We start from the raw sequence: 23532 nt of genomic DNA, 5'->3' as shown, positions 1-23532 counted from the left end.
ATCTCGGTCCGAGGCGGGGGACGTCTCACGAACAGCAACACCGCTGAAACCGCCAAACATCTCGCGGCAACCCTTGGTAATAAAACCAATCGATCCAATGAAGTTCACATTGTCATTAGCATTCCTTGCTCTCTCAACCCCTCTATGTCATGCTTGGGGCTCAGAAGGTGCGAATATTGGCCGTCCTTCTTCGTGGATGTACTAACACGGCATTCGCAAAGCTCACACAACAGTCGGCCTGATCGCCCAATCCTTCCTCCTCCCTCGAACTCAAACGTTCATTCTCTCCCTTCTTGACTCCAGATACGACGGATCCATTGGTGCTGCTGCACCATGGGCGGACGAGTACCGTAATACAGCCGAGGGAAGATATTCTGGTGCTTACCACTACATCGATACTCTCGATGATCCACCCAACACATGCGGAGTGGACTTGGATAGAGATTGCCCCTCGAGTCATGGTTGCATCGTGAGCGCAATCGCAAACTACACCCAACGGCTCGGTGACGAGAGTCTGGGCAAAGACGAGCAAAATAAGGCCCTCAAGTTCCTCGTGCACTTCCTCGGTGATATCACACAACCACTCCATGCCTCGGGCCATGCCCGAGGTGGGAATGAAGTCAAGGTCACCTTCGCGGGAAAGCACCGTAGCCTTCACGGTATCTGGGACGACGATATTCCTCAATATCTTCTCCGCTCAAAGTACAGTGACTCGATAACGTTCTGGACACAATCGCTGGTGGACCGGATTAAAGCAAACACTCTATTGACGCCAAAGGAGGAGTGGACGACTTGTGTCGACCCGGATCAAGCTGTCCGATGTGCTACTGAATGGGCAACGGACTCCAACAAATATGACTGCTCGTACGTGTATAGCGCGCTGAACGACACCTCGACGGATTTGTCTGGGGAGTACTTCAGAAATTCCGTGGATATTGTGGAGCTACAGGTCGCAAAAGGTGGTTTGAGGTTGGCGGCTTGGTTGAACAGTGTTGTTACCGGAGAGCATGGACTTTCAGAGGACCATGGAGACAGATTCGTTCTGCAGCACCCCGAGTTATGACTGTCGGAGTGAGGGAAGCAGACATTGTTGTACTTTTAGCACTTCATACCAGTATACCGGTACCCTCAGAAAGCGATCCACGGGAAAAGACAGCCATAACGTGATCGAAAGGAAATCCATTAAACTATTGTATTGAGAAAACAAAACGCCCGATATGCTTCCAAGCCCAGTCCAAACAGCCAAACCAATGGTATAACGTCCTTCCTGTCTACCTGCAACTTATTAATCAAACCAGGTCCTAAGCGTTTCCAAGTCCCAGCAAAACAATCAAATAAACGTTCAAACCCGAAATGATGCCCCAAATGGCCCATGAAACAATTGTGAGTGTCCATCCGTTGGACATGTCGATGTACTCAATCTCGATCTCAGTCCCGGGGGAGCAGTTGTCGCTGATGGTGGTGACGGTGCCGGTGCGTCTGTGGGAGGGTCCGGTGCCTGGGCTGAGAACATCGATGCTCATGGTGGATTCGTCGTTGTCCTTTACTGCTGCACCGACTTCAGGGCGTTTACTTGTGTCGACAACCACATCGCCGGAATTAGCCCGAGCCGGGACAGGTCTCGCCAGAACCGGAACCCGCATATACTTCTTCTGACTCGTAAACCAAATCAACGGGAACGAGACAAACGGCAACAACACCGACAACACCACCTGCGACGCATTGAGCAACTCTCCCAATCCCTTCCTTCCCACGGCAGCGGCGATAACGACGACAGGTGTGATCGCAATTGCACGCGTGATGAGACGTCTCAACCACGGTATAATCTTCCATCGCAAGAATCCTTCGGATACCATTTGACCTGCCATCGTAGCGACTACTCCTGCGCTCTGTCCACTGCACAACAATGCTAATGCGAAGAGAGTACCTGCTGCTGGTGCTAACTGCTCACTGAGCAACTGGTGAATCGAGAAAAGATCCGCGTCCTTAGCTTGCGGCGTTTCGGAAAGGGTCGCACCTGCGACGATAAGGATGGCGCTGTTGACGAACAAAGCAAAGGTGAAGAGCGACACGCCGATCTCCACGACCGAGATCAGGAGGGTGTGGTTGATGGCGTCATATGTCGGCTTGTACTGTGGTAAATCATTCGCCAACTGCTCTGCCGTCGGCGCTGGCTCCCTACTCAGTATCCACTTCCTCCAAAGCTTCCAGATAATCCTGGGAAACGGGAGGTACTTCGGTTTCGGACCGATATCCTCTTCGCTGATATGCCTCCTGATCTCTTCCGGCATTTCATAGTTTCCCATCCTTACGTCGTAGTCTCTCAACCGACTCTGCACCAGTCCACTCCCGAGGAACAAGCTATGCGGCATGACCGTAGCGCCCAAGATACCAATCGATGCGTACAGACCATCCTTGAACACCGTACCGGAAGGGAGGTACCCTTTGAGGACTTCTCGAGGGTTGACTGCGGGGATCTTGACAAGCTCGATGATGAAACAAACCACGACTGCCAGAACGAGAAGACCGACGAACGCCTCGAATGCTCGCACACCCTTCATAGTGCCCTCTGGTTGGTAGAAGAAGAGCACCACGAGGACGTCGCAGACAGTTAGCAGCGTACCCACAATCAACGGAATCTTCAACAGAATATTAAGCGCAATGGCAGTACCCACAACCTCCGCCAAATCCGTCGCAATAATCGCCGCTTCACTCAAAACATACAACCCCCAACAAACCCACACCGGAAAATACGCCCGACAACACCTCGCCAAATCCATCCCCGTCACACTTCCCAATTTTGCCGCGAGCGACTGCAAAACAACAGCGAAAACGTTGGAAAGCATGATGACGAAGAGGAGTTTGAATCGGAATTCGGCACCGGCTGCGACATCGGTGGAGTAGTTTCCGGGATCCATGTATGCGACGGAGAGCATCACACCCGGACCAACCGCACGCATGAACCTCCCCCCATAATCCTTGAGTTTCGATTTATTCCCCATCATTGGCGCCGCACTTTCCGCAATCGACGTCCTCGGTGACAGAATGTCGGGGTTCACGTTCACATTCTCAGCACCAGCTTCAGACGTAAACGTAGCCCAACGCTCCCGCTCCCGCGGTGCAGTATGATTATTCGCTTTATCTGGATCCATGTTTCGTGCATCTGTACTCCCCCTAGGCCGAGGTCCTCCGTCGTCGTTGAGGGAGGCGATGGAGATTGTGTCCGAGGGGAGGTGAGGAGGACCTTGGAAGTAGTCGAGCCGACCTTCGGACGTTTCCCGTGATGGGCTGTGAGACCAACAATTAGCATTGCACAGGCGACTCGAGGAGCGGTTGGTGTCACCAATTCATGATATAAATACAGGCTCGATGATGTCAAACACGAACTCGAATTGAATTAGACGTAGAGAAAGACAGTGACGCTGCTAATAGTCGTACACAATGAACCGTACCCCTCTCTCAACTGCAATTGCAAACGTCTGAATTGTCGAGGAGTGTTCTTCGATGTGGGGCTTAAGTCATAGATGAATGAATGCTTGGCTGCGGCTGCGGCTGAGAGCAGAGGACAGCACGTACAAACACCCGGCGCCGCCCGAGTGGGGTTCCGGCGATATCCGGCGGACCGATGGGGTGTGCTGCCTGATTTGATCTGAGTAGAGACGAGATGAGTCGTACTTGTTTTTGAATCTTCCTTACGTTTTACGTGTCCGGGCCTGCACGGACCGTACGGCGATACCGCGGTTCTTCTATCGCATATCGTATGCTTTTTATAATGCCCAACTCCATTACCGTATACTCCCTCACTGCAACACAGCCTTCTTCGTAGCCTCCACAATCTTCATCACCCCATCACTCCCCTCCTTCATAACCTTCTCGACCTCAACCTCCACCTCCTTCTCCTTATTCGCATCCTTCGGCAACTGCGCACTCTTAAGCAACTTCAACGCATCTTGACGTGCGCGTTTCAGGACTGTTTTTGAGGATTCTCCGATTTTGGAGATTTCTGCTGCCATTTTGTTTCGTGCTTCCCGGGTTGGTTGTGGGAGGGGGATGATGAGGCCGAGGGGGTTGCCGGAGGCGGGTTAAGGGTTGAGGCTGTGTGGTGATCGTTGGATTGCAGTCTGGACGGGTTTCACGTGCTGTAGGTCATGATAATTAGTTTTGACAAACTGAAGAAATCATCCAAAGAACCCACCTCTTCCTCAAACACACTAACCAACATTGTCTCTCCATCCTTCAAACTTGCCATCGCAACATCTTTCAACTGCAACGCACATTCTGGCAGCTCGATCTTCAGGTTATCCAACAACGCCGGGTTCTGTCTTCCTTGCCTCAGCTTTGCGGCTTCCTTTTGATAGCCAGTTAATGGCTCTGTCCAGGTCGTCCTGGAACGGCTCGATGGTGAATTTGGGTAGATCTATGCCATCGTCAAGCTCGTCCTCCTTTTTTGATTTGCTGGCCTTGCTTTTCTTGAAGAGTACAGGACTTGAGGTGAATGACCGTGCGGTCTGGCATGGTGCTGTCCGAGGGAGGATGGTAGATGCTTGTCTGTGGGTGACGTTGTCAGTCTGATTTCTTGTTCAGTCATGGAGATTACCTACCGAAGAGCAGGGCGCGCTGCCACTCTTGATGAGTGAAGACAAAGACATATCAACGATCGTGATGCTCCCATTGTAGATTCTTCACTTTGAATTCACCGAGGCAGCGTAATGTTAAGGTTCCGCTGGGCACTCAGAGACTTGATTTATGAAAGATTTAAACCTGTAGGCTCCCATGAAGCTTATAGATGGTATCCACTAAGTTCCTCCGCGGCCGGGAAGTTTGAGGGCCGTAGTAGCATGAGAACCGAGCTCGCAAAAGCCCCACGGTCATACCTAATCCCCGAACCCTTGGTACATTCACGAAAAATCTACGCATCCCGACTCCTCAAATCCCTTACCGTACTACTCACTCTCCTCCTCCAACTCCCCAACAAACTCTCCTCCTCATCCCCATCCTCCACTTCATCATCACTATCCTCATCCTCCTCCCTCGCCCACCTAACCCCCCTCACCAAAATCCACAGTCCACTCAAAACCCACACGCCCACGAAAATCCATTGAGACCAAAACCCGACTTGTCCGAAAAAAGGGTAATTGAGCCCAACGCGGTCAACGAAGGAGGACATTACTGTTGGTGTGCAGATATTTGTTGGGGCTGATGCGTCACAGGGGACGATAAGGTCTGGGTAGTCGGTACAGTCGCGGATGAAGCCATTGCCGAGGGTATGGTTGCAGAATTTTTGGTGGCCGAAGTGGGCGTATTGGGGTGCGACGACGGTGACGAGGGAGTAGTTGATGGCGAGGATAGTGAGAGTCAGCAGGGAGGCGAGGAGAAGGAGGCCTTGTGGTTGTGTTGATCCTGGGCGGACGCGGAAAATGTTTACCCTGTACGAGAAGTGTAAGCCAAGAAAGTCCAAGGACGCCTCTTGCACCAGTTTCGCGTACCATAACACGCGAATGCCGATGTACAAAATGCCCAGCATTGTCGCCATGAAGAATAACAGGACGAGCAACGTCGTGATGATGTAATCCAAGGGGAATATCCGCGAGGACATAACGAGACCCCGGTCGACAAGATTGAACAGCTTCGGCGTCCTGTCGAGGATGAATCCACAGCGTCGGCCGCAAACACTACCTGTAAGCTTCTCGATCCTATGAATCGAGTTAGCTCAACATCTCACCGGAGATGGAGAAATTCGTCTCACCCTGAGATTATCATCGACGCAACCGTCACAACACTACCAGCACCAACCACCAACCCAAGCACCACCCTCCCCACCCTCCCCATCTTCCCAAACACCCTTCTGACCCACCTCAACGGCCCACTCTTCCTCCCCGCCTCTTCCGCCAACCTAACATGCCTCACCAACGTCCGTTCCTCCCTCTGCAACGCCTCCAAGGCTCTCCGATCCTTCGAGTTCATCTGCGCATGGCTTCCGGCGTACTTGACCTCGATCGCACGCTGTCGCTCCCGGTTATGAGCGAGAGCTTGATCAGCGCGGGAGGTGGTTGGGACTGGTGACAAGGAGGGTGAGATGAGGGAGAGAGGGAGGAGAGCGAGGCCTGGTGCGGTATAGGATATGAAAAGGGCGGAGCCTATAGTGAGGAGGATGCCGATTGTGAATGCGAGAGCTTTTTCGCTGTCTGTCAGGCGTCATTAGCCTTTTACGCACGAAGAGCGTAAGAAACCCGACATACGGTTCCCGGCGAGCAATTTCTTGAAGTAATCCAGATCAAGATGCGCCTTATCCGCCTTGGCGATCGGTACGAAGAACCCAATCAAGAACAGGACGACAGCGGTGAAGAGAAAGAACACCGAGTACTTTAACGAATTCTTCACTCTCTCACCCGTAGTTGAGTCCGCATCCCACTCCTCATAGAAGAAGTATGTGAACGGAATGAACAACAGTACGAATCCCACATCAAGGGAGTACAAGCTGTAATACAGCACCTTCAACCCAAACAGAATCTGCCCAATCTTCTCATCCGTCGCCCACGCCTTCTTCAACCCAGTCGCATTATCCGTCGTATTCGATACCAATGCAACATCGACAGGAAACAGCAGTACGGTCGCCAACACCGATGACAGCGCGATGATGGTCACGAGCGTGCACAACGCATCCCGATCTCTCGGCGCCTGGTAGTACTTGACAATCCCGGTCGCAAACACGACGATGCCAACGAGAGCAACAGCAGAGGTCGTCCCCGTCACCGCCGTAACGAAATGGTCCATGGCGGTTGTCTTCGTCGTCGTCGTCGATGGGAACGGCCCTAACCCAAATTGATAGGAAGACAAAAGGCCGAAGCCCGACGTGGGGGTCGAACCCACAACCTTGAGATTAAGAGTCTCACGCTCTACCGATTGAGCTAGCCAGGCTGGTTGATGAGGATTCATCAATGTTGGTTACACGTTCCTTTGCTGCGGTGATCCTTATGAGGATAGGGGATATAAGTGAGCAACAAGCAAATTATATTTCGAAAACCCCCTGATCCAGAAGCCAACCAACCTCATCTATCCAACTCCATAACTCTAATCCAATACTCATACAATCTTCCATGCACTGCCTCTGCTCTCATCTAGTTATGCCTCTTGATCGACAACCTCTTCTTCAACCCACTAACAGCCCCTCTCAAACTCTTACTCCTCGACACCCCCTCCGCCTCCTCCTCCCTAATATCCTCCTCCACAAAATGCACATCACCCTTCCCATCCCTCCTCCGTACCTTCTCCTCCGTCGCCTCGCCATCATCACGATACTGACTCGCGAAGGCTCCGTCCCAGTTTCCTTGCCCGCGGCGTTCGGTGTCGCCGGAGTCGTACGTGACGCCGGGATATTGACCCAGACCTTCATCTTGTTCAATGTCCTGCTCGGTGTAGGTCATGCCGCCGACGCCGGGGGGGATGGCGGCGGTGCCATCGAGGGGGACGTGGTTTTGGATTGCCTCCTCGATGTTTCGTTGTGGGGTTGCTTCGAGGGCAAGTTGGTTACCAAGTGCTGTAGCCTCCAATACCTCGGGCTTCATCGCTGCGTCGTAGGGTCCGCTGTGGTGTAATGGCCTTCCGCCCTTCTTGACGACCCCGAAAAGTGACGAGTCGAGCATATCGATTTGATCGGATGGGTTGCGAGTGTGACGCTGCTGGGAGCGAACTGCCTTTTCGAATTTCTCGACTGTCTCTAGAGGACGTTCTGAGAATCTGCGATGATAGGATGGAGCGTTTGAGCCGAGCTGTGTATGCTATCTATTAGAGACTGATCCACTTCAACGAAAGAGCACACTCACATCGGCCGCGTCAACGCTGACACCAACATCACCACCCTTGTTCTTCTCGTCAAGTCCGTATGCGTTCATTTTGTTCGTTTGTTGTACAACTCATCTCTCGTTACTCGGGCATAAATGCTCTTATAAAGGAGGTGACGGTTCTCTGCGCGCGCTGATGTCACTCGGCTCCGGAGAACAGACAGAAGCGCCAAGCCGTCTCTGCTAACGTGCTCTAACGTGTGGAGTGCGAAATACATCGTCCATTCTTGGCAATCGTCCTTGCTAAAAATACCAGCCCTTTCTCAAATAGTCCTATCTTATTATCTGCAATCTCCTAGTAGTAATCGCGCACCTCCGAATCGAGTCCACCCAATCCAGCCTCGTTCATGCTCATCGCCAACATCCCGTCCAAAGCCTTCTTGACACTGTCCATGACTGTTACCAAACCCTGCCTGAGCGTCTCAAGGTCGGCTTCTTTGTTGCGGATCCAGTTGACGGAGACGGAAACACTATAAGTCATCGTTAGCTTCTATGATGTTAGCCATTCCCCGTCAAATGCCTACCGTCTCTTGACGCGAAGGTTCTCCTCCACAAGACGAGATCGAGACCAAGCTTGCATATCCTGACAAAGTGCCGTATATTCATTGAACAAGTTCGCTTCCTCCTTCGAGATGGTCATCATGGCTTCCTCGTATTGGGCCGTCATCCCTGTAGAACGTCAGGTTAGCATTGCTGAGGACAACACCGCTATCGATATCTACCGTCTAAATCGAAAGCTTCCAACGGCTGTAGCAAATTCTGCCTGGCCTTCGCTTTCAGTTCCATTTTTGCCTTCAACTTCTGGTCCTCCAAGTTGGCGGCGGATTTCGTCGGGGAACCTGGGACGGAGCGGATTTCGGAAGCTTTGCGCTTTGGACTTTCATTCGCGGTCAAGTTCAAAGGCTCAGGACTGTCAAACTCATTAGCATGTACTGGAGCAGCAGCCGCGTAATCACTTTGACCTTTTAGCAGGCGAAGCAGGAAGATCCCGCGGTTTCTTGACCGGAATGGGAGGGGGAGACGTAAGCCCCATCTCAGAATCGCTCTCTAAAGCGGTATAACTATCCTCCGAACTATGACCGAGCCCATCACTCTTTACATCTTGCATAATTGTGACGCTCGTGTTAACCGCACTGCTCGTAACGTCCTTCAGAGCCGTGGGAGAAAGTGCATTCATCCCGTTTGCGTGAGCGGCGGAGGGAGGGGAAGAGACGGAGTGAGTGGAGCCGGTAGGAATACCAAATTTGCGAGCGTTGCCGGTTGATTTGAGGGTGATGTTAAGGGGGGCGATTGTGGACATTGTTGATAAAGGGGTTGTAGTAAGCGTGGAAAAGCGGAGGAAAGTAGGGTGTATGCTGGATAAATGACCTCAGAATGCAAAGCAGAATAGCAGAAAAGCTTCTCAAAATAACCCCAAGTTGTCGACTCAAACTTGTCGTCGGTTGGTATTACGGTGTTGGTGCTGGACAACAGCGAACGGCACTGAATGCACCACACTGTGCCGCGCCGCACTTACAGCTATGTGCAAAATTCTTGACACAATGCACTGCAGGTGCGCGCAATCTTGCCTACCCTCCCGTAAAAAGACCTCCAAACAACTCCATTAAAGGCCTAGGAAGGCCAGGATAAGCCGAAAATGCATGGGAAGATCATTGCCGACCCCGTCTGAGATATAGTTATCTACCATTACATCAGGGGAGCCCATCCCATCACACTCAGTGAAATCGCAAATACTTCAGTCCGCACCATTTACCGAATTGTCAAGAGGTATGAAGAGCAGGATACCAGTGAGCGTGCCGGTCATCATACTTGTGGACGCAAGCCTCAAATCGATGAATATCCAGGGCTGGCGAGTAAGAATGAGGGATTCACTGAATGGCATGCAGTATATTCAGTACTTGTACAACCAAACCCTACTCTCTACCAAGAAGACTGTGCCGATTACATGAACGAAGCCTTCGCTTGCGATCTCAACCGTTTTCAGATCATGCGCTACCTCCACAAGATTGGATATACCCGTAAGGTGTTGACCGTCATGGCAGCGCAGCGTAATGGAATGCTACGGGTAAACCACACAATCCAAATGGCCTACTACACGCAGGATTGGCTTGTTTTCCTCGATGAATCAGCCGTCGATGAGCGCAGGGCTCACCGCAAATTTGGCTATGCTCCCGCTGGAACCGTGCCATTGAAGACCGCACTCTCACTCACTCCAAGCGCTGGAGTGTATTGCCAGCACTCACATCGACAGGTCTCCGTGCGTTGTGGATCTTTCAGGGGTCTTTCAATGCTGACCGCTTTGTCAAATTCGTCGAAGAGAAACTCCTACCAATCTAGGGCCTTACCCTGGTCCCAACAGCGTTGTTGTACTCGACAACTGTCTTATTCATCACGATCCAAGGGTTGCTGAACTGCTAGTCGAAAGAGCCGGCTGTCGAATCCATTTCCTACTACCTTACTCCCCAGACCTAAATCCAATTGAGCTCTGTTTCAGCATGATGAAAAGCTGGATGAAGAAGAACAACGAGCATGATTTCGCTAAGTCAGATCCTGAAGCCTTCATACGCTGCTCAATCGATTATATCAACTCTCAAAGCGACAAAATCCTCAACATGTTCACAAACTGCAGTTATGCAATAACCCAGGAACAGCTTACAGCTTATATCAACAGCAGTCGTGAAACGGCCTTGATTGCAGCTGCTGAGTTGCAGGGACCTCAACCTGTCTTTGCGGATGATGATGAATAGTCGAAGTAAGCAATATATGTATTTTCTGACGGCTTGCAATTCCCACGGACACATCCCCTCATAAAATGGCTGTATGGGTGCCCAAATGCAGGCACTAAGTCGGGGTTCAGTCATGCAGCTAACCCCTTCGGTAGGCTATGTGCATAAATCTTGACACTATATAAACCTTTGTATTTGAGTACGGAGACTGAGTAAGCTTAATGCTCAACAACCAGGAACTAGAATGAAGCGAAAACTTTTTACAATAAAGACCTATATACAATGAAGCATCTATCAAACTTTCAGTCGTCCACGGCCTCAAAAACTGGCGGTTCAAGCGTCCGCTTCCAAGCATGCATATTTCACTGAACAGTCTTCCATCTAGGCCAGAATTCTTGCATTGTGATCAGCCATCCCATCTTGATCACTCCAATATCCTTCCTGGGCACCGCTTGAAGTCCTCGGGGCGTAGGCCATTGTCAATTACGCCCTGCCTGGCAATAATTGATATTGAAGTTGGTGTAGGCAGGCAAATGCTCCCGTACAAACTCCAGGGATCCATCCAGATCGTCTGCTGCTGGTCCCATAAGAGGGCTGGAGCCTCTCATGGGGTTAGGGGCTAGGGTGCCTTGACTAAATGGATGCACCATGTCAGCAGACAGCGGAGTAGGCAGCATTGGATACCCTGCTGAGCTGGGGGGGGAATCAGGTGTGCTAGCCGGTATATCCGCTCGCTGAAATGCTTCGTGAAAGTCCTTGAAGACTGAGTCTGAAATGGGAGGCCTTTCGATGGTGACCGTAGCACCAGGCTCGACAACAGCAATTGCCCAGCGGTCTTGCTGCATGTAGTTGACACGGCGATGGACTCCGCTGAGAGGGTGAATGTAGCAGATGCTTTGGTGATGCTTTGAGCACATCCAGCGGGCTGGAAGTGCTCGTAGCGCAGCAAGCTTGTCGTACTTAGCCGGGTCACCCTCGAATCCAGCTTCAATATTCTGAAGATGCGCAACCGTAGCACTCTTAGGGCGTCTAGGCTGAGCAGTTTGAGACCGTTTCCTGACTTGGGAGGAGCGTAGCGGGGCCTGGGAGTCGTCGTCACTTTGGTAGGCCGACTTTGGCAGGGAGTAATGCGAATGGACGTTGATGCAGGCCTACCATTCGGGCTTAGGTGATAGCGCTTGACATTGACAGCTTTGACGAAGGTTTTCCAGTTGAGTTCACGGCGTAGTCGGTTCCACGGAGCATCACGGTCTCGACTCTTTCTGCGGAGTACCTTCCAGGACATTTTTGCGGTGAAATCGCGTAAGGTAATACCCCCAGGCAGGTCTTGATCATCCCGTAACTCCTCGAGCACTGCCTCTTTCAACTCGACCTCGACATCCGCCCAGTGTTTGATGGGGTTAACAATGAATGCTGCCTGGGCGTATTTTACCTTTGGTTCGCGGGTGACAGTGACCATAGCGGTGAAATTGTCGATAGTGATGTCAAGGTCAACGGGGGTAGGCTCATCTGGAACTTCAATGATGTTTTCAGACCTCTGCTGGGTCCTTGGTGGTTTGGTTGCTGTTGTTTCACGGACATCATCGACAAGGCATGGGGGCGGTCGGGTGGTACGAGCAGATAGCCTTCATTCTGTTGAATCGTTTCTGCGTAGCCTGCTTTCGTTTAGAAGGCATTTTGATGGAGTTGTTGGGTTGTTTGTGGTTTGGTCTGATTCCGCGCAGATGCGCCTAAGACGCGCTGTGTCAAGAATTTTGCACACAGCAGTACGACATCCTCAGCCGCCTCCATATACTGAAGAACCCCACAAAGCAACGATATCGAGAAAATGCTCTCCTATGGAATGCGGCATCTGCTGTGAAAAAGGCAAACACCTCTTCTGCGAAACATGCGTCGGCGAACGTATCCGACTCTTTCGGTACGAGATACTGAAGCTCTTGACGAAGAAGGAGAGGGCGGCGACGGAGGTTAGGAGGTGGGTCGAGGCGGAGGAGGCCGGAGGGGCGAGGAGGAGGGAGGCAGAAGGAGAGGAGGTGGGGAGGAGGACGGGGGAGGTTAGGGTGGTGGTTGAGAGGGAGAGGGAGAGGGTTGGGCAGGCGAGGGCGAGAGTTAGGGCGAAGAGGGAGGATATTACTGCGAGGGAAAAGCAGCTTCGGGATGCAAAGGAGTACCAGAAGACGCAGCGCTCACGAGAAGTCGATAAGGCTGCCGCGAGTATCGTCATCGCACGAGCGCGACTGGACACCGCTCTCACCGACTTGGCCGAGCAACGACACTGCGAAATCGCCGACCTCGCTTGCATCATGCGACTAACAAAATCCACCTTCGCAAACGGTACATTCTTCTTCCTCGCCGGTCTCGAAATCCCCGACTTACGCGAACTACGAAAGTTCGACGCACTACACCTCACGACCGTCCTTTCGCACATCTCACACGTTATCTGGCTGACAGCATCGTATCTCTCTGTGAAACTACCTCACGCAATCGTTCTACCAAATCTAGTGGTACATGACCCAGGCGTCTACATCCGACGAGACTGGAGCACGAGCGGGCGGAGTCGGTTACCTATGCATGTGGAGCAAGATATTGCCACGATGGACATTTCCGTCGTCGAGCGGTTCGTGGAGGGTACCAGTTGCTTAGCGAGCTGTGCAGCGTATCTCGGATGGACACAGCACACCTTCTCGGGCGAAGCAGCCGACACCCTCAATCTCGGCCAAGTCCTTTACGACCTCTTCACCACCACGAACGAGAAGAAGGGACTATGGACACACGACGCAGGACACATCAGTAAAGCTGCACATGGTGATGGAGAGATCTGGACGATGGATGTGGATAGTATTGCGAGGAAAACCATGAGGGCGTTGAAGAGGGGTGGTGCGGAGTGGCATGTGGTGGACGAGCGGGATGAGGTTGGGGATGAAGTCGGGGACGATTGGGATGAGGTTGACGGGAGTGGTGACTTGAACTAGGGCTCCTGGTCTGGCTACGGTGTTTCGGCGTTTTTTATTTTTGTTATTTATTTATTAATCGACATTGTCATATCAGGCGTGACGTCAAGGAGTCCGCGCACATAGGAAGCGTTCGAAGTCGCAAGACGAAACTCAACACCAAAAATCAGATTGATGCTCTTGATCCGGAAAATCCCAAAGAGAATATTCATCACCGCTACCCGTCAACAACTCCGTCTCACCACTCGAACTCGCACAGTCGTCCGCACATTCCACTCTGCACCCCCCATCATGTCCAACTCTACCTCCACCTCCGCAAACAAAGACGACAGCAGGAAAGTCGCTGGTGAATCCGAGGATTGGCATAAGCAGCCTCCATATGGCCTCGCTGAGCTCGATAAGGAGTTCAAGGCAGATTGGGAAGCGTCATGTTACTGCGGCGGTGTACAGTACGAGGCAAGGGGTGATCCACTCGATGTCAAGTTCTGTCATTGTAAGGGTTGTCAGCGTCTACACGGTGCTCCCGCTCAATGGGTATGTGTCATGTCTAATAGTCCAATTGCATGGAATGCTAACGATGTAACAGGCCGCAATCTTCCACAAAAAGGATATCCACATAACAACCCCCGCCTCAAACATCGGCTTCTACAACTCCGAACACGACAAACCTGACCGTGACCTGCCCTGCAAACTCCACTGCAAAAATTGCAAGTCTCCCATCTTTGACGAAGGCCGAAACATGGTGATGCTATTCCCCACCCTCATTAAATTCCCTCGCAAGGCATCTGGTCTTAAGAATCCCGAGGCGGATCAGACGTATGTTCCGGATGTATGGAAGGCAAAGTGTCATATCTTTTACAAGTATCGGGTTATGGACGTGCTTGATGGGACGCCTAAGTGGAGTGGGCATAAAGATGCCAGTGATCCGTGTGAGGAGAGGATTAGACGGATGAGTACTGTTGAGGGGAAAGAGGCGCATCAGAGTGGGGATAAGGAGAGTTCGGAGAAGACTGAGCCTGAGAAGGGCAAGAAGGAGTAAACAAATCAAAGAAGACGGCGTTGTGGTTGTGTTTAGCGAAATGGGGGTTGGCGAACGGAGTTGTGTCGAGATATTGATCGCGGCGTTATATTTCTTAGAGGAACAGAATACATCTATCATATTACGTACGACCAAGAACGGATAACACGGGTATCATACACTCCACGGCCAAGCCCAACCTACTTATTCTTATGAAACAGCCCCGCAATCATCATCTTTGCCTTATCCGCCAGCCCAGCATCCGCCTGCCCCTCCGGCGCCTTCTCCCTCCTCTCCTCCATAACCGCATCACTATCAACGCTTCCACCCACAGCTCCATGCGCATGATTCCCATGTCCCACAACCCCTACCGAATTATCCGCCGGCTCGACATTCCCTGCTCCGCCGCGTCCAGTGGAGAACCCTTCACCGGCTTCGAGACCAGGCGAAATCTGTTCGGAGGAGAATTCGTCTGTTGTTACGGCGGAGGGATCTCCGGGGACGTGGTGACGGGCTGAGCCGGCGTTACCCATGTTTCCTGTGCCGCCGCGGCCTGTTGAGAAGGCTTCTCCGTGTGCGCCTGGCATTTCCATACGGACGACGTTGGCTGTCAATCACAACGATTAGTGATTGAACTTGGATCAAGGGAGAGGGAGAGGGTCGTACGATCGATCATGGGAGTTGTGTCGACGCCAAAGTTGCCGGCACCGCCTCTACCGTGCGAGGTTACTTCGTCTGGGCCGTGTACGCGAACGCGATCACCGTCGTTCTCGAGGATTGGGATTGTTGTTGACATTGCGATTGATGTTATTGCGATTGAACAATAATTGCGGAGGACTTACACTTTATAACAGCGAGTTGCAGATGACGTACTTTCTCTTATCTCTGTCGCCGGGTGGCGGGTTCGGGCGGGCCGTCTCGAGAGCCGACCAGAAGGGAAGGTAAAGAAGGTATCACTATCGTAACGAGAACAAAAACTCCAAAGAAACAGCATACATCTACTCCTACTCCTTATGAAGCAACCCCTTGATCTTATACTTCAACTTATCCGCAACACCCGCATCAGCCAAATCCTTCGGCGCATTACTACTCCTCCTCTTGATCGTCTCCACCCCTCCATCGACCTCTTCTTGGGTGAGTTCACCGTGTTCAGTACGGCCTGCTGTAAAGTGCTTTGAGCCGCGGCGGGGGTGGTCGTGGTCTTCGATTCCGACGGCTTCTTCGACTTTTTCGCCGATGGTTTCGTGGTCTGGTTCGACGTTTCCGGCGCCGCCGCGGCCGGTGGAGAGGCCTTGTCCTGCTGCTGTGGCGGAGGAGCCGGAGCCGGAGTGGTGGTCATGATGTTCGTGATCGTAGTGACGGTGCTCTCCGTAGCCATCACCTCCAGAAGCAATGTCGGGATCAGGAGCTGGCGCATCGGGTGGTTGTGCCATGAACTGCGTGGGCTCCGGTGCAGGCGGCGAGCGACTCTCATCCACATTCCCTGTGAATCACACATGAGCCTGAAAGTGAACACAAAACCGCCAAGCATAATTTACCCATATTCCCAATGCCACCGCGTCCAGTCGAGAAGGCCTCTCCCGAAGCGCCTGCCAAACTCACCGGGATCACAACCGCTGTTATCCACTTTGTCAACCCTTCGCATACGCAAGCAGCCTGCAGCAGACAACATACGCTCAACAATCATATCCGCATCGTTCCCAATGTTCCCAGCTCCACCCCTCCCATGGGTTCTCAACATCTCCGTTTCTGTGTTCATAGCTGCCATAGACATACTTCCTGATCTTGGTCTGTGGAAGTGTATGGGAGATTTGATTTGCATAAGGAACTCCTCGTCTATTTAAACGAATGCTTCGTCTACGGAAATGTAACATTGAAGGGTTCACGGCCTACCGTATCTCGTTATCAGTGCTTCGAGTTTAAAGTGAGGCTCGGCCGTGATTTCAGTGCGCAGCGGTTGATAGGTACGCGAGCTCGCCTCAAGTACGCGGGAAAATACAATGCTAGATATTTGTTTTCAGAAGTCTAAAAGTATCCCAAAGCACGATCCAACTCCAATAAATCATCCAGGATCCTCTCACTCCGAGCTCCCGTTTTCTTCGCGATCTCTGCTCTTCGTGTCGTTGACATACTCGCAAAGGTCGACACCAAACTTCCGTCGATGACTCCGCGCATGGCGTTGGATGTGCGGCTGACATGGGTGGAGAGTCTGTAGGCGCGGTTGTTCAAACCGGCGACGGACTCCTCGGTCGTCGCGATTTGACCTTGGAGGATGTTGAGACGACGGTATGCGCGTTCGGAGATGGGGGTCACCATGCCGAGGTTTCCCGAGAGGGTGCCTGCTAAGCAAAGATACTGCTCCACACCCTCCTCACCTCCTGGTCGTGAGAGGAGTGCTTTGGGCAGCATCTTCATCGTCTTGATCTGGTGACCGATATGGATATCTGCTCGTCGCAAAAGCTTCTCGCCTGCCAATGATTGCGGACTTTCGGGATCGTATTGGAAGATGTGGGCGTTTCCGTGGCCGTCTGCAATGACGAAGCGTAAAGCGCTGCCCTTGACGATGAAGTCACCTGCGACGGTTTCCAGTGCTTCAGAGTCCTTCCCGAACGTGGTCATCTTGTAAGGGTTCTCAGAGAACCCGACGAACGAGATACTCTTCGCAATATCACCAAACAAGAGCATGTTCTTCAGGGTTTTGGCAATGGAGACGTACATGTGCAGATCAACAAAGGCAACACCAACGAGACGATCATTGCCCTCATCAAACCCGCGGACGATGACTTTCTGCCCTTGCGACGCCAACAGATACCCGTTGATATCGCACACGACCGATACCGCTCCTTTGACCTCCTCAGACCAGATCAACCTCAACGCCTTATTCGTCTCTGGCTTTCCGGGTTCAGGATTAACATCAATCACCTCAAACAAATAAACCGTCCCTCTCATCGCCAAATCCTCACCCCTAAACATCCCCGTCCCGACCGCAATATACTGCGCCCTCTTCTTCGTCACTTCCGAGATCTCGAGATCAACAGTCTTCACACTCAACGCAAACTCATTCGGCGCGAACTCGTGGCGGTAGATAACGGACCAGGTGTGGGGTGACACGAGACATAGATCACCGTGTTGGGTGTCTGGGAGGAATTGACTTTCTTTGTCAAATTCGACGGCGGGTTCGCTGTCTTCGTTGACGAGTTCGAAGGGGATATTTTCGGAGGTGGCGATGATGTAGGTTTGGGATTTGGGGTGGTAATCGACGGCGTGGACGTTTCTGCCTATTGGGACTGTGCGGGATGACCATTTGTTGTCAAAGGTGAAGCTATCGGGGAGGGCAGCGATGCGGATGCTGCCATTGTTATCGGCGTAGATGTATCCCTTCTCTTGGATGGGGTTGGAGAAGGTCGAGAATGCCACCGCGGGTGTCTCGGATGCGTTTGGGTGTATCCGTACCGGAGACTTTGCCGTCTTGATAATCCATGAGGGCGCCTTGCCTTGCAAGAAGACACCGGAATACCCGGCAACGTTCTCAAACGGTACCATCTGCTTCACCTTTGCTTGCTTCAAGTCGACACCTTCGTTTTGTTCAACACCATCCATAACTGTGTCGGGATGAATCGGTTGTCTCGTCACAGCATCGCACGGCACCTTCGTGAAGCGAAGCTTTCCTTCGTGCTGGTAAGGCTTGTAGATGACAATGTCGTTCCGTAGTGTCCTTGCCAGTAGATGAGGTTCCTTCCTCTCATCACCCATATCCGTAACCAAGATCTCCACAACCTTACCTTCATCGCCTTCCGTGGCAGCTTCACCTTCATCATGCACCAGCGTTGCGGGTAGTCCTCCGAATCCAGGACACTCGAACACTGGCGTATATTCCGGGAGCTGGTAAACTTGCAGAGCACCGTTTGCGGTGACGACATAGGAAAACTGCCGCAACACACCTTCGGGATTCTGCTCAGCCAGCACAGACACGTTCTTCTCGTCGATCTCTACACCAGTTGCGTTCTTCGCAGCCGAAATTGCATCACCATAGACGCCATCCTCTTCATTGTCGTTCTCCCTCTTCCTCTTCTTCCCTGCATTGGCCTTCACCTCCTCATTTTCCTTCTTCACATCCGCACCCATGTCGAACATCGGATCTCGTGAGGCGAAAAGCGCACCTGCCACGACCTCGGGTTTCGCCAACGCTTCTGGTTTCTTCATCTCCTCCAACTCCTGACTCTTCCCGTTTACCTTGAACGTAACCAACTTCCCATTGTCAAGGGTAACCATGACATAAGAATCCGTGAAATGAGCTGAAAGGATAATCGCATCCTCACTCCCCTCCTCCTCGGTCGCAGGTACCAGTTGCATCAACTTCAAACGGGTATCAAACAGCCTCAACACGTTCTCGCCAACCTGAACGATACCCAATCCGCCCATTACGCCACCGACAGCAATCGTACGTTCTTCAGTTTCCCAGTCACTTCCCTCCACTGCGTCCAAACCTTGGGACGCATCGTAGACCATACTCGTCTCCTCACCGCCAATGACCAAGTAATTGTCACTTCCATCAGCTGCCTTCAATGTCCATAATCCCCTTACACCCTTGAACTCTAAGCCCATCTCCACGATAGGCATCACGCTCTTCCGCATCACCGTCAGGGCGCCCGACGCATCAGATCCCGTAGCGCAAACGAGTTCGAGTTCTGGCGTAATGCCAGCCTGACGCCGGGCCTGTGCGGGATCAGCGAACAGAGGCTCACCAACGGTGAAGTCGAGGATAGGGCCGCAATTCGTTAGGCTGTCGTGAAGGGAGAAGACATGCTCGCCCTTCTGTGCCTTCTTTTCTTGTGCAGGATTTGCGGACGAATCACCATAGAGATCGTCAAGATCCTCATCCTCATCCTCATCCTTAATTTCTGCTTTCACTGCCAGCTTATCACTCTTGACTTCACCTTTCCTGTTCCAACCCAACAGAATCGAATCACTGACCCGGCTCCCAAGGAAAACATGGGAGTCTCCTACTTGAACAGCACAGCTTGCACCGGCAAATCTCAAGAGATCACCCGTCACAACCGCCTTCTCCAGATGCATCTTCACGACCCTTGCACCGTCCATTTCCATGATCAGCTTCCACAAATGACCTTGCCTTGTAACCACCAGAACGTCAGGTCCACCTAACGGAACAGCAACGGCGCCGTCTAGTCTGAGGCTGTGTGCGCTCTCGTCGACGAACGTGAAGTCGGAAGTTTCCGCTGCATAGCCATTGACGGCGAGGGCGGATGTTCTGCCCTGTGAATCGATATATACCAGAGAGTTCGCTCCGATACATAGGAGACCACCGACGGGCGTTGGTAACGCAAGAACGGAGTGGATATCGTAAGGCAAATTGTTGATGGTGTAGATGGTTGAGGATGCGCGGGATGAGATATCGAGCGTGATGACAGAGACAATGCTCGTGTCTTTTCGATGCTCGAGAAGAGAGGTCGTGGTGCGATGTGGAGTATACAGGAGCGCGACCGTAGGTTCTCGGTATCCGTGAAGGAAAGTCATGGCGGTAATATTGCTAAGCGCTTCGTCGAGCGTAGACACGTGAAGGACAAATGATGACAGGTATGGCTTATCGGACTGTTGCTCTCCATCTGGCGCATCCTCGAGCAGATCATCGTCCTCTTGTCGGAAGGGAATGATGGCCAGCATGTCGCGGTTAAAGTTGAGCGTCGCGCATCGACCGGTCGCATCGACATATAACCTTGAGTCCGTTTCGTCACCTCGAGGCGTGAATGGCTGTTGATGAGAATGTTGCTCGTAGTAGTGAAGGCTGACCGTCTGCAGCTTGTAGTTCGCAGCATCCCATTCCACCAGTGACACTTTCGCGTCGCGGAAGGATATCAGAAGAGATTCCGCACCTGGTGTAGTGGGGGATATCGTGCGTATTGTTGCTAGAGAAGTGATTGTGCCGTTGAGATGAAATTCTGCGACAAATACAAGCGAAGAAATGCGATCTTGTCGGGATCGTAGGAGGTGTACATCATTCAAGAAGCCCTAGATCTCGCGTCAACATCACTCAATGGACCGCCAATCACGCGAAGGTACCTGCTCCTCGCCCTCACCTCTCCCTGGCAATACAACATCTTCCCTCTCAGTCTCCTCTTCGACCGCAATCTCCCGCTCCTCGTCAAAAACGTCAAAGATCTGTAACAGCGAGCTCTTTGCAACAATCAGATTCCGCCGGCCCCTGCCCGTGAATTCACAGTACACAGCAGCATCGACCGCCGTCGGATCAGTCAAATCCTTCCAGCAGGTCTGCATTATTCCGACTTGACTGCCTTTGGAGTTCACCTCCGAGGCCCTACCGACGTACGGTACGGTATACGCGCACCGTCACGTGTGCCCTGGTGCCTTAGATCCGAGGAGGGAGGAGAAGTCGGAGAAATCAGAGAATTCAGAGAATTCAGAGAAGTCCGGCGAAATGTCACTGAACGTTGCAAAGTCCGCCTTGAACAACGCCGTTTACCGAAGTGCCGCTGGTGTTGCCAGGCGCAATGCGTCCGTCTCTGCTGTTGTCTTCGCACAGGCGCAGGATGCCGCACAGCTCAGCATCAGGGAAAAGTACGAGGCAAAGTTGAAGGAGAAGGCAAAGAAGGAGGGTCTCTCGAACATCGATGAGTTGAAGCAGAGGTACGCGGATAGGATTGCTGCACAGCGCAAGGCCCACAGCAAGGTTGATCCGCTAGCGAGGCTCGAGGAGGCACTGAACTCGCCTGATGGTAGCCTGAAGCTGGCAAAAAGCAAGCAGCATGCACCAATTCTGGATAAGGCCAAGAAAGTGGTGGAGACAGCCCCGGACGGTGTCAAGCGTCTCTCATCCTTTGTCGACGTCGAGGCATTGTCCAAACACGCCAACGCCAAAGAAATTGATCTCATCTGGCGAGCACGACACTCATCCGACAATTCCCTCATGTGCGCAACAGCCGAAGCACCAACAGTCCAGAAAATGGAGGCAGTTGGAAAACAGAACCCGATGTTCGTTCTTCCGCTGCCACGGGGCGAGCAGGGTATTGAGATGCAGTTCATGCAGTGGATGTTCCCGGCCAATGGCATATCCCACGTCCTCTTCACCAACCTTGGTGAATACAAGTTGAAGGGAGAGTTTGCGCGTCCGCATACCACGCTCGCGCATTATCACGATCTCGCAAAGTCGCATGAGTTGGTATTGGTGAGAGGAGAGGTTGATCCGGATCGGGGGATTAGTGACAATGATGCTAGGTGGTTGGTGCTTGCTCTGCAGAGGTTTTATGGTGCTAAGGAGGGGACGGAGGATGGTGATAGGAAGTTGAGGTTGTTGAAGGGGTTTAACAAGGGTGGAGAGGGCTTTGATTTGGATGAGCTGTTGAAGGACTGTGCTAAGCTCGTCTAGACAGAACAAAAGCAGCATAGGGTACGATATACATTGAGATGAGGTATGATCTGGTATAGTTAAATTACACTATATCTTTACGGCGCGAAACCGTCCAACGTCCTTGATATCCCTCACTGTACCCACCCGCCAGCTGATGTCCTCCTCACCCGTTTCGTCCAGCTCTTGGTTCTTCCATTGCCACCACTCGGGCCTCTTTCCCTTCACTAGGAACTCCCATACCCATTTTCCGACGATGGGTAGCATCTTGAATCCATGTCCCGAATCGCCACTCACCACCATGAGTCCCGAAGTTTGGGGTACAGAGGCGATGATGTAATCCGAATCTTTGGTGTCAGCACACCAACAGATCTTCTTCTCCACGAACGGGCGATCGGCAAACTGTGGCAACGCCTCCCTCAATAATCTCCGAATCGCAAGTTCGTCCTCCTCGGGAATCCCCTCATTCGTTTCCGTGGGGATGGATACTCCATATGCATTCCTATTGGTATACCCAGCGCTCGCGTTGCAAAGCTTCAACACGTTCGTCCCAGGCTCAGGCTCGAAAAAAAAACCGAGGTCACGACAGTTAACCACCGGTATTCCGCGCATTGGCACCGCCTCCTCCTCGGTCAACTGGATCAGGCCGACTGCCCAAGCCTTTGCTGTCAGCTGCTTAGCGAGTTGAGGAATGAGCGAGGCTGCGTGGGCACCCAAACATACAATGACGAGATCTGCAGTGTGGAAGCTTTGGTCAGCTGTCAGCGCGCCAAGGCATTTTCCGGAGGAGTCGTAGCGCAGCTCGGCTACGCGGCCCTTCTGCTCGCCGGTATTGAAAGTCACTCCGAGCTTAGTGCACTCCCTTGCTAGGGCTTCTACGGCCAAAGCAGCCTGAGCGTAGCCTGCGTGTTTGTTCAGGTATCCTGCCCATCCTGTTAAGGGCCCAGTCAGTTGCGGCACCTTCCTCCTCACAGCGTCGGGATCCGCAAGTTTGGTGATAGAACCTGAAAAGGCAGAGTGTGAGGAAATAGACGAAAGAGATTCTGCAAGCGAGTTCTTAGACTTCTCTGGAGCCGCAGCTGACGTGCAGACAAGATATCCAGTCTTCTGGAAATATGGTGCGAAGGGTGGTTTCTGCCACTCCTGAATTGCTTCCTGTATGTCCAAAACGTAAGCTTAGTTTTCAGACGCTCGCATTTCGGCATAGGGTACCAATGCAAGATCAGTGTAGAACGGATTATCGTATTCTGCTCTCACGATCTTATTCAGATCAGTTCCGGCGGAGTACGGTGATGGGACATCGGCGCGGTCGAGGACGTGGATATTTGAGTAGCCCCCTTTGGCGAGATGGTAGGCGGTCGAGACGCCGAATGTTCCGGCCCCGAGGATAAGGATCTTGGAAGACTGTGGAGGAGGATGCGACATGGTAAGCTTGTTGACTATGTTCGAAAGAGACAACGTCTTGATCCAGCAGTTGGTCTATATACAGTCATCGCCATAGGCGAATCGTTTGAACTTTTGTACATGAACCGTTTACCGATACCAAATATTCTGGAGGAAGGTCATTGCGAGGATGCGTACGGCAGCGAAGCTCGGCAGCGCTAGCGCGGTTTCT

The 23532-nt window shown here is 52.2% G+C and overlaps 14 protein-coding genes and 1 non-coding gene across 15 annotated transcripts; 4 read left to right on the top strand and 11 right to left on the bottom strand.

The window, feature by feature from the left end:
- The first annotated feature begins 80 nt into the window (after nt 1–80).
- SAICODRAFT_96241 (nuclease S1) lies at nt 81–1159 on the top strand. The gene is made up of 2 exons (XM_019172039.1): nt 81–167; nt 222–1159. The coding sequence occupies exons 1-2, from the start codon at nt 98–100 to the stop codon at nt 1061–1063; spliced, it is 912 nt and encodes a 303-aa protein (XP_019022229.1). The 5' UTR covers nt 81–97; the 3' UTR covers nt 1064–1159.
- Nucleotides 1160–1208: 49 nt separating this feature from the next.
- On the bottom strand, nt 1209–3518 carry SAICODRAFT_21142 (natural resistance-associated macrophage protein). The gene is made up of 2 exons (XM_019166382.1): nt 3344–3518; nt 1209–3288 (listed from the first exon to the last, which is right to left on the bottom strand). Exons 1-2 carry the CDS (start codon nt 3349–3351, stop codon nt 1302–1304), a joined length of 1995 nt encoding a protein of 664 aa, XP_019022228.1. The 5' UTR covers nt 3352–3518; the 3' UTR covers nt 1209–1301.
- Nucleotides 3519–3797: 279 nt separating this feature from the next.
- SAICODRAFT_31586 (uncharacterized protein) lies at nt 3798–4672 on the bottom strand (the record flags this gene model as incomplete). The annotated part of the gene is made up of 4 exons (XM_019167959.1): nt 3798–4024; nt 4192–4331; nt 4393–4548; nt 4602–4672. The coding sequence occupies 4 exons, from the start codon at nt 4670–4672 to the stop codon at nt 3801–3803; spliced, it is 591 nt and encodes a 196-aa protein (XP_019022227.1).
- On the bottom strand, nt 4629–6788 carry SAICODRAFT_67325 (uncharacterized protein). Its single transcript, XM_019170305.1, has 4 exons — nt 6240–6788; nt 5747–6185; nt 5487–5693; nt 4629–5426 (listed from the first exon to the last, which is right to left on the bottom strand). The coding sequence occupies exons 1-4, from the start codon at nt 6772–6774 to the stop codon at nt 4910–4912; spliced, it is 1698 nt and encodes a 565-aa protein (XP_019022226.1). The 5' UTR covers nt 6775–6788; the 3' UTR covers nt 4629–4909.
- Nucleotides 6789–6845: 57 nt separating this feature from the next.
- On the bottom strand, nt 6846–6918 carry SAICODRAFT_t146. The gene has a single exon. It is a non-coding gene; the product is annotated as a tRNA-Lys (tRNA).
- A 118-nt stretch (nt 6919–7036) lies between these two features.
- SAICODRAFT_31582 (uncharacterized protein) lies at nt 7037–7933 on the bottom strand. Its single transcript, XM_019167958.1, has 2 exons — nt 7824–7933; nt 7037–7769 (listed from the first exon to the last, which is right to left on the bottom strand). The coding sequence occupies exons 1-2, from the start codon at nt 7890–7892 to the stop codon at nt 7119–7121; spliced, it is 720 nt and encodes a 239-aa protein (XP_019022225.1). The 5' UTR covers nt 7893–7933; the 3' UTR covers nt 7037–7118.
- A 203-nt stretch (nt 7934–8136) lies between these two features.
- SAICODRAFT_9433 (uncharacterized protein) lies at nt 8137–9141 on the bottom strand (the record flags this gene model as incomplete). Its single annotated transcript, XM_019171933.1, has 4 exons — nt 8137–8311; nt 8366–8510; nt 8564–8751; nt 8804–9141. The coding sequence occupies 4 exons, from the start codon at nt 9139–9141 to the stop codon at nt 8137–8139; spliced, it is 846 nt and encodes a 281-aa protein (XP_019022224.1).
- Nucleotides 9142–11080: 1939 nt separating this feature from the next.
- Nucleotides 11081–11778, bottom strand: SAICODRAFT_31580 (uncharacterized protein; the record flags this gene model as incomplete). Its single annotated transcript, XM_019167957.1, has 1 exon — nt 11081–11778. A coding segment is annotated over exon 1 (332 nt), but the record flags the coding sequence as incomplete, so codon positions are not given.
- A 583-nt stretch (nt 11779–12361) lies between these two features.
- SAICODRAFT_162966 (uncharacterized protein) lies at nt 12362–13605 on the top strand. Its single transcript, XM_019165638.1, has one exon. The coding sequence runs from the start codon at nt 12406–12408 to the stop codon at nt 13537–13539; it is 1134 nt and encodes a 377-aa protein (XP_019022222.1). The 5' UTR covers nt 12362–12405; the 3' UTR covers nt 13540–13605.
- A 60-nt stretch (nt 13606–13665) lies between these two features.
- Nucleotides 13666–14796, top strand: SAICODRAFT_31579 (uncharacterized protein). Its single transcript, XM_019167956.1, has 2 exons — nt 13666–14052; nt 14105–14796. The coding sequence occupies exons 1-2, from the start codon at nt 13810–13812 to the stop codon at nt 14555–14557; spliced, it is 696 nt and encodes a 231-aa protein (XP_019022221.1). The 5' UTR covers nt 13666–13809; the 3' UTR covers nt 14558–14796.
- On the bottom strand, nt 14737–15624 carry SAICODRAFT_21136 (uncharacterized protein; the record flags this gene model as incomplete). The annotated part of the gene is made up of 2 exons (XM_019166379.1): nt 15203–15624; nt 14737–15143 (listed from the first exon to the last, which is right to left on the bottom strand). The coding sequence occupies exons 1-2, from the start codon at nt 15330–15332 to the stop codon at nt 14737–14739; spliced, it is 537 nt and encodes a 178-aa protein (XP_019022220.1). The 5' UTR covers nt 15333–15624.
- SAICODRAFT_9429 (uncharacterized protein) lies at nt 15541–16310 on the bottom strand (the record flags this gene model as incomplete). Its single annotated transcript, XM_019171930.1, has 3 exons — nt 15541–16019; nt 16075–16152; nt 16211–16310. 3 exons carry the CDS (start codon nt 16308–16310, stop codon nt 15541–15543), a joined length of 657 nt encoding a protein of 218 aa, XP_019022219.1.
- A 202-nt stretch (nt 16311–16512) lies between these two features.
- SAICODRAFT_96229 (uncharacterized protein) lies at nt 16513–20844 on the bottom strand. The gene is made up of 2 exons (XM_019172037.1): nt 20615–20844; nt 16513–20563 (listed from the first exon to the last, which is right to left on the bottom strand). The coding sequence occupies exons 1-2, from the start codon at nt 20828–20830 to the stop codon at nt 16562–16564; spliced, it is 4218 nt and encodes a 1405-aa protein (XP_019022218.1). The 5' UTR covers nt 20831–20844; the 3' UTR covers nt 16513–16561.
- Nucleotides 20845–21602: 758 nt separating this feature from the next.
- Nucleotides 21603–21972, top strand: SAICODRAFT_31578 (ATP11-domain-containing protein; the record flags this gene model as incomplete). The annotated part of the gene is made up of 1 exon (XM_019167955.1): nt 21603–21972. One exon carries the CDS (start codon nt 21603–21605, stop codon nt 21936–21938), a length of 336 nt encoding a protein of 111 aa, XP_019022217.1. The 3' UTR covers nt 21939–21972.
- On the bottom strand, nt 21948–23487 carry SAICODRAFT_84049 (FAD dependent oxidoreductase). Its single transcript, XM_019171344.1, has 2 exons — nt 23130–23487; nt 21948–23072 (listed from the first exon to the last, which is right to left on the bottom strand). The coding sequence occupies exons 1-2, from the start codon at nt 23340–23342 to the stop codon at nt 22008–22010; spliced, it is 1278 nt and encodes a 425-aa protein (XP_019022216.1). The 5' UTR covers nt 23343–23487; the 3' UTR covers nt 21948–22007.
- Between the last annotated feature and the right edge of the window lie 45 nt (nt 23488–23532).

Source organism: Saitoella complicata, assembly GCF_001661265.1.
Source record: "Saitoella complicata NRRL Y-17804 unplaced genomic scaffold SAICOscaffold_22, whole genome shotgun sequence".
In the NCBI taxonomy this organism is placed as follows: domain Eukaryota; kingdom Fungi; phylum Ascomycota; class Saitoellomycetes; order Saitoellales; family Saitoellaceae; genus Saitoella; species Saitoella complicata.
The sequence above is the reverse complement of the archived record's forward strand: the minus strand, read 5'-3'. Positions and strand labels throughout refer to the sequence as shown.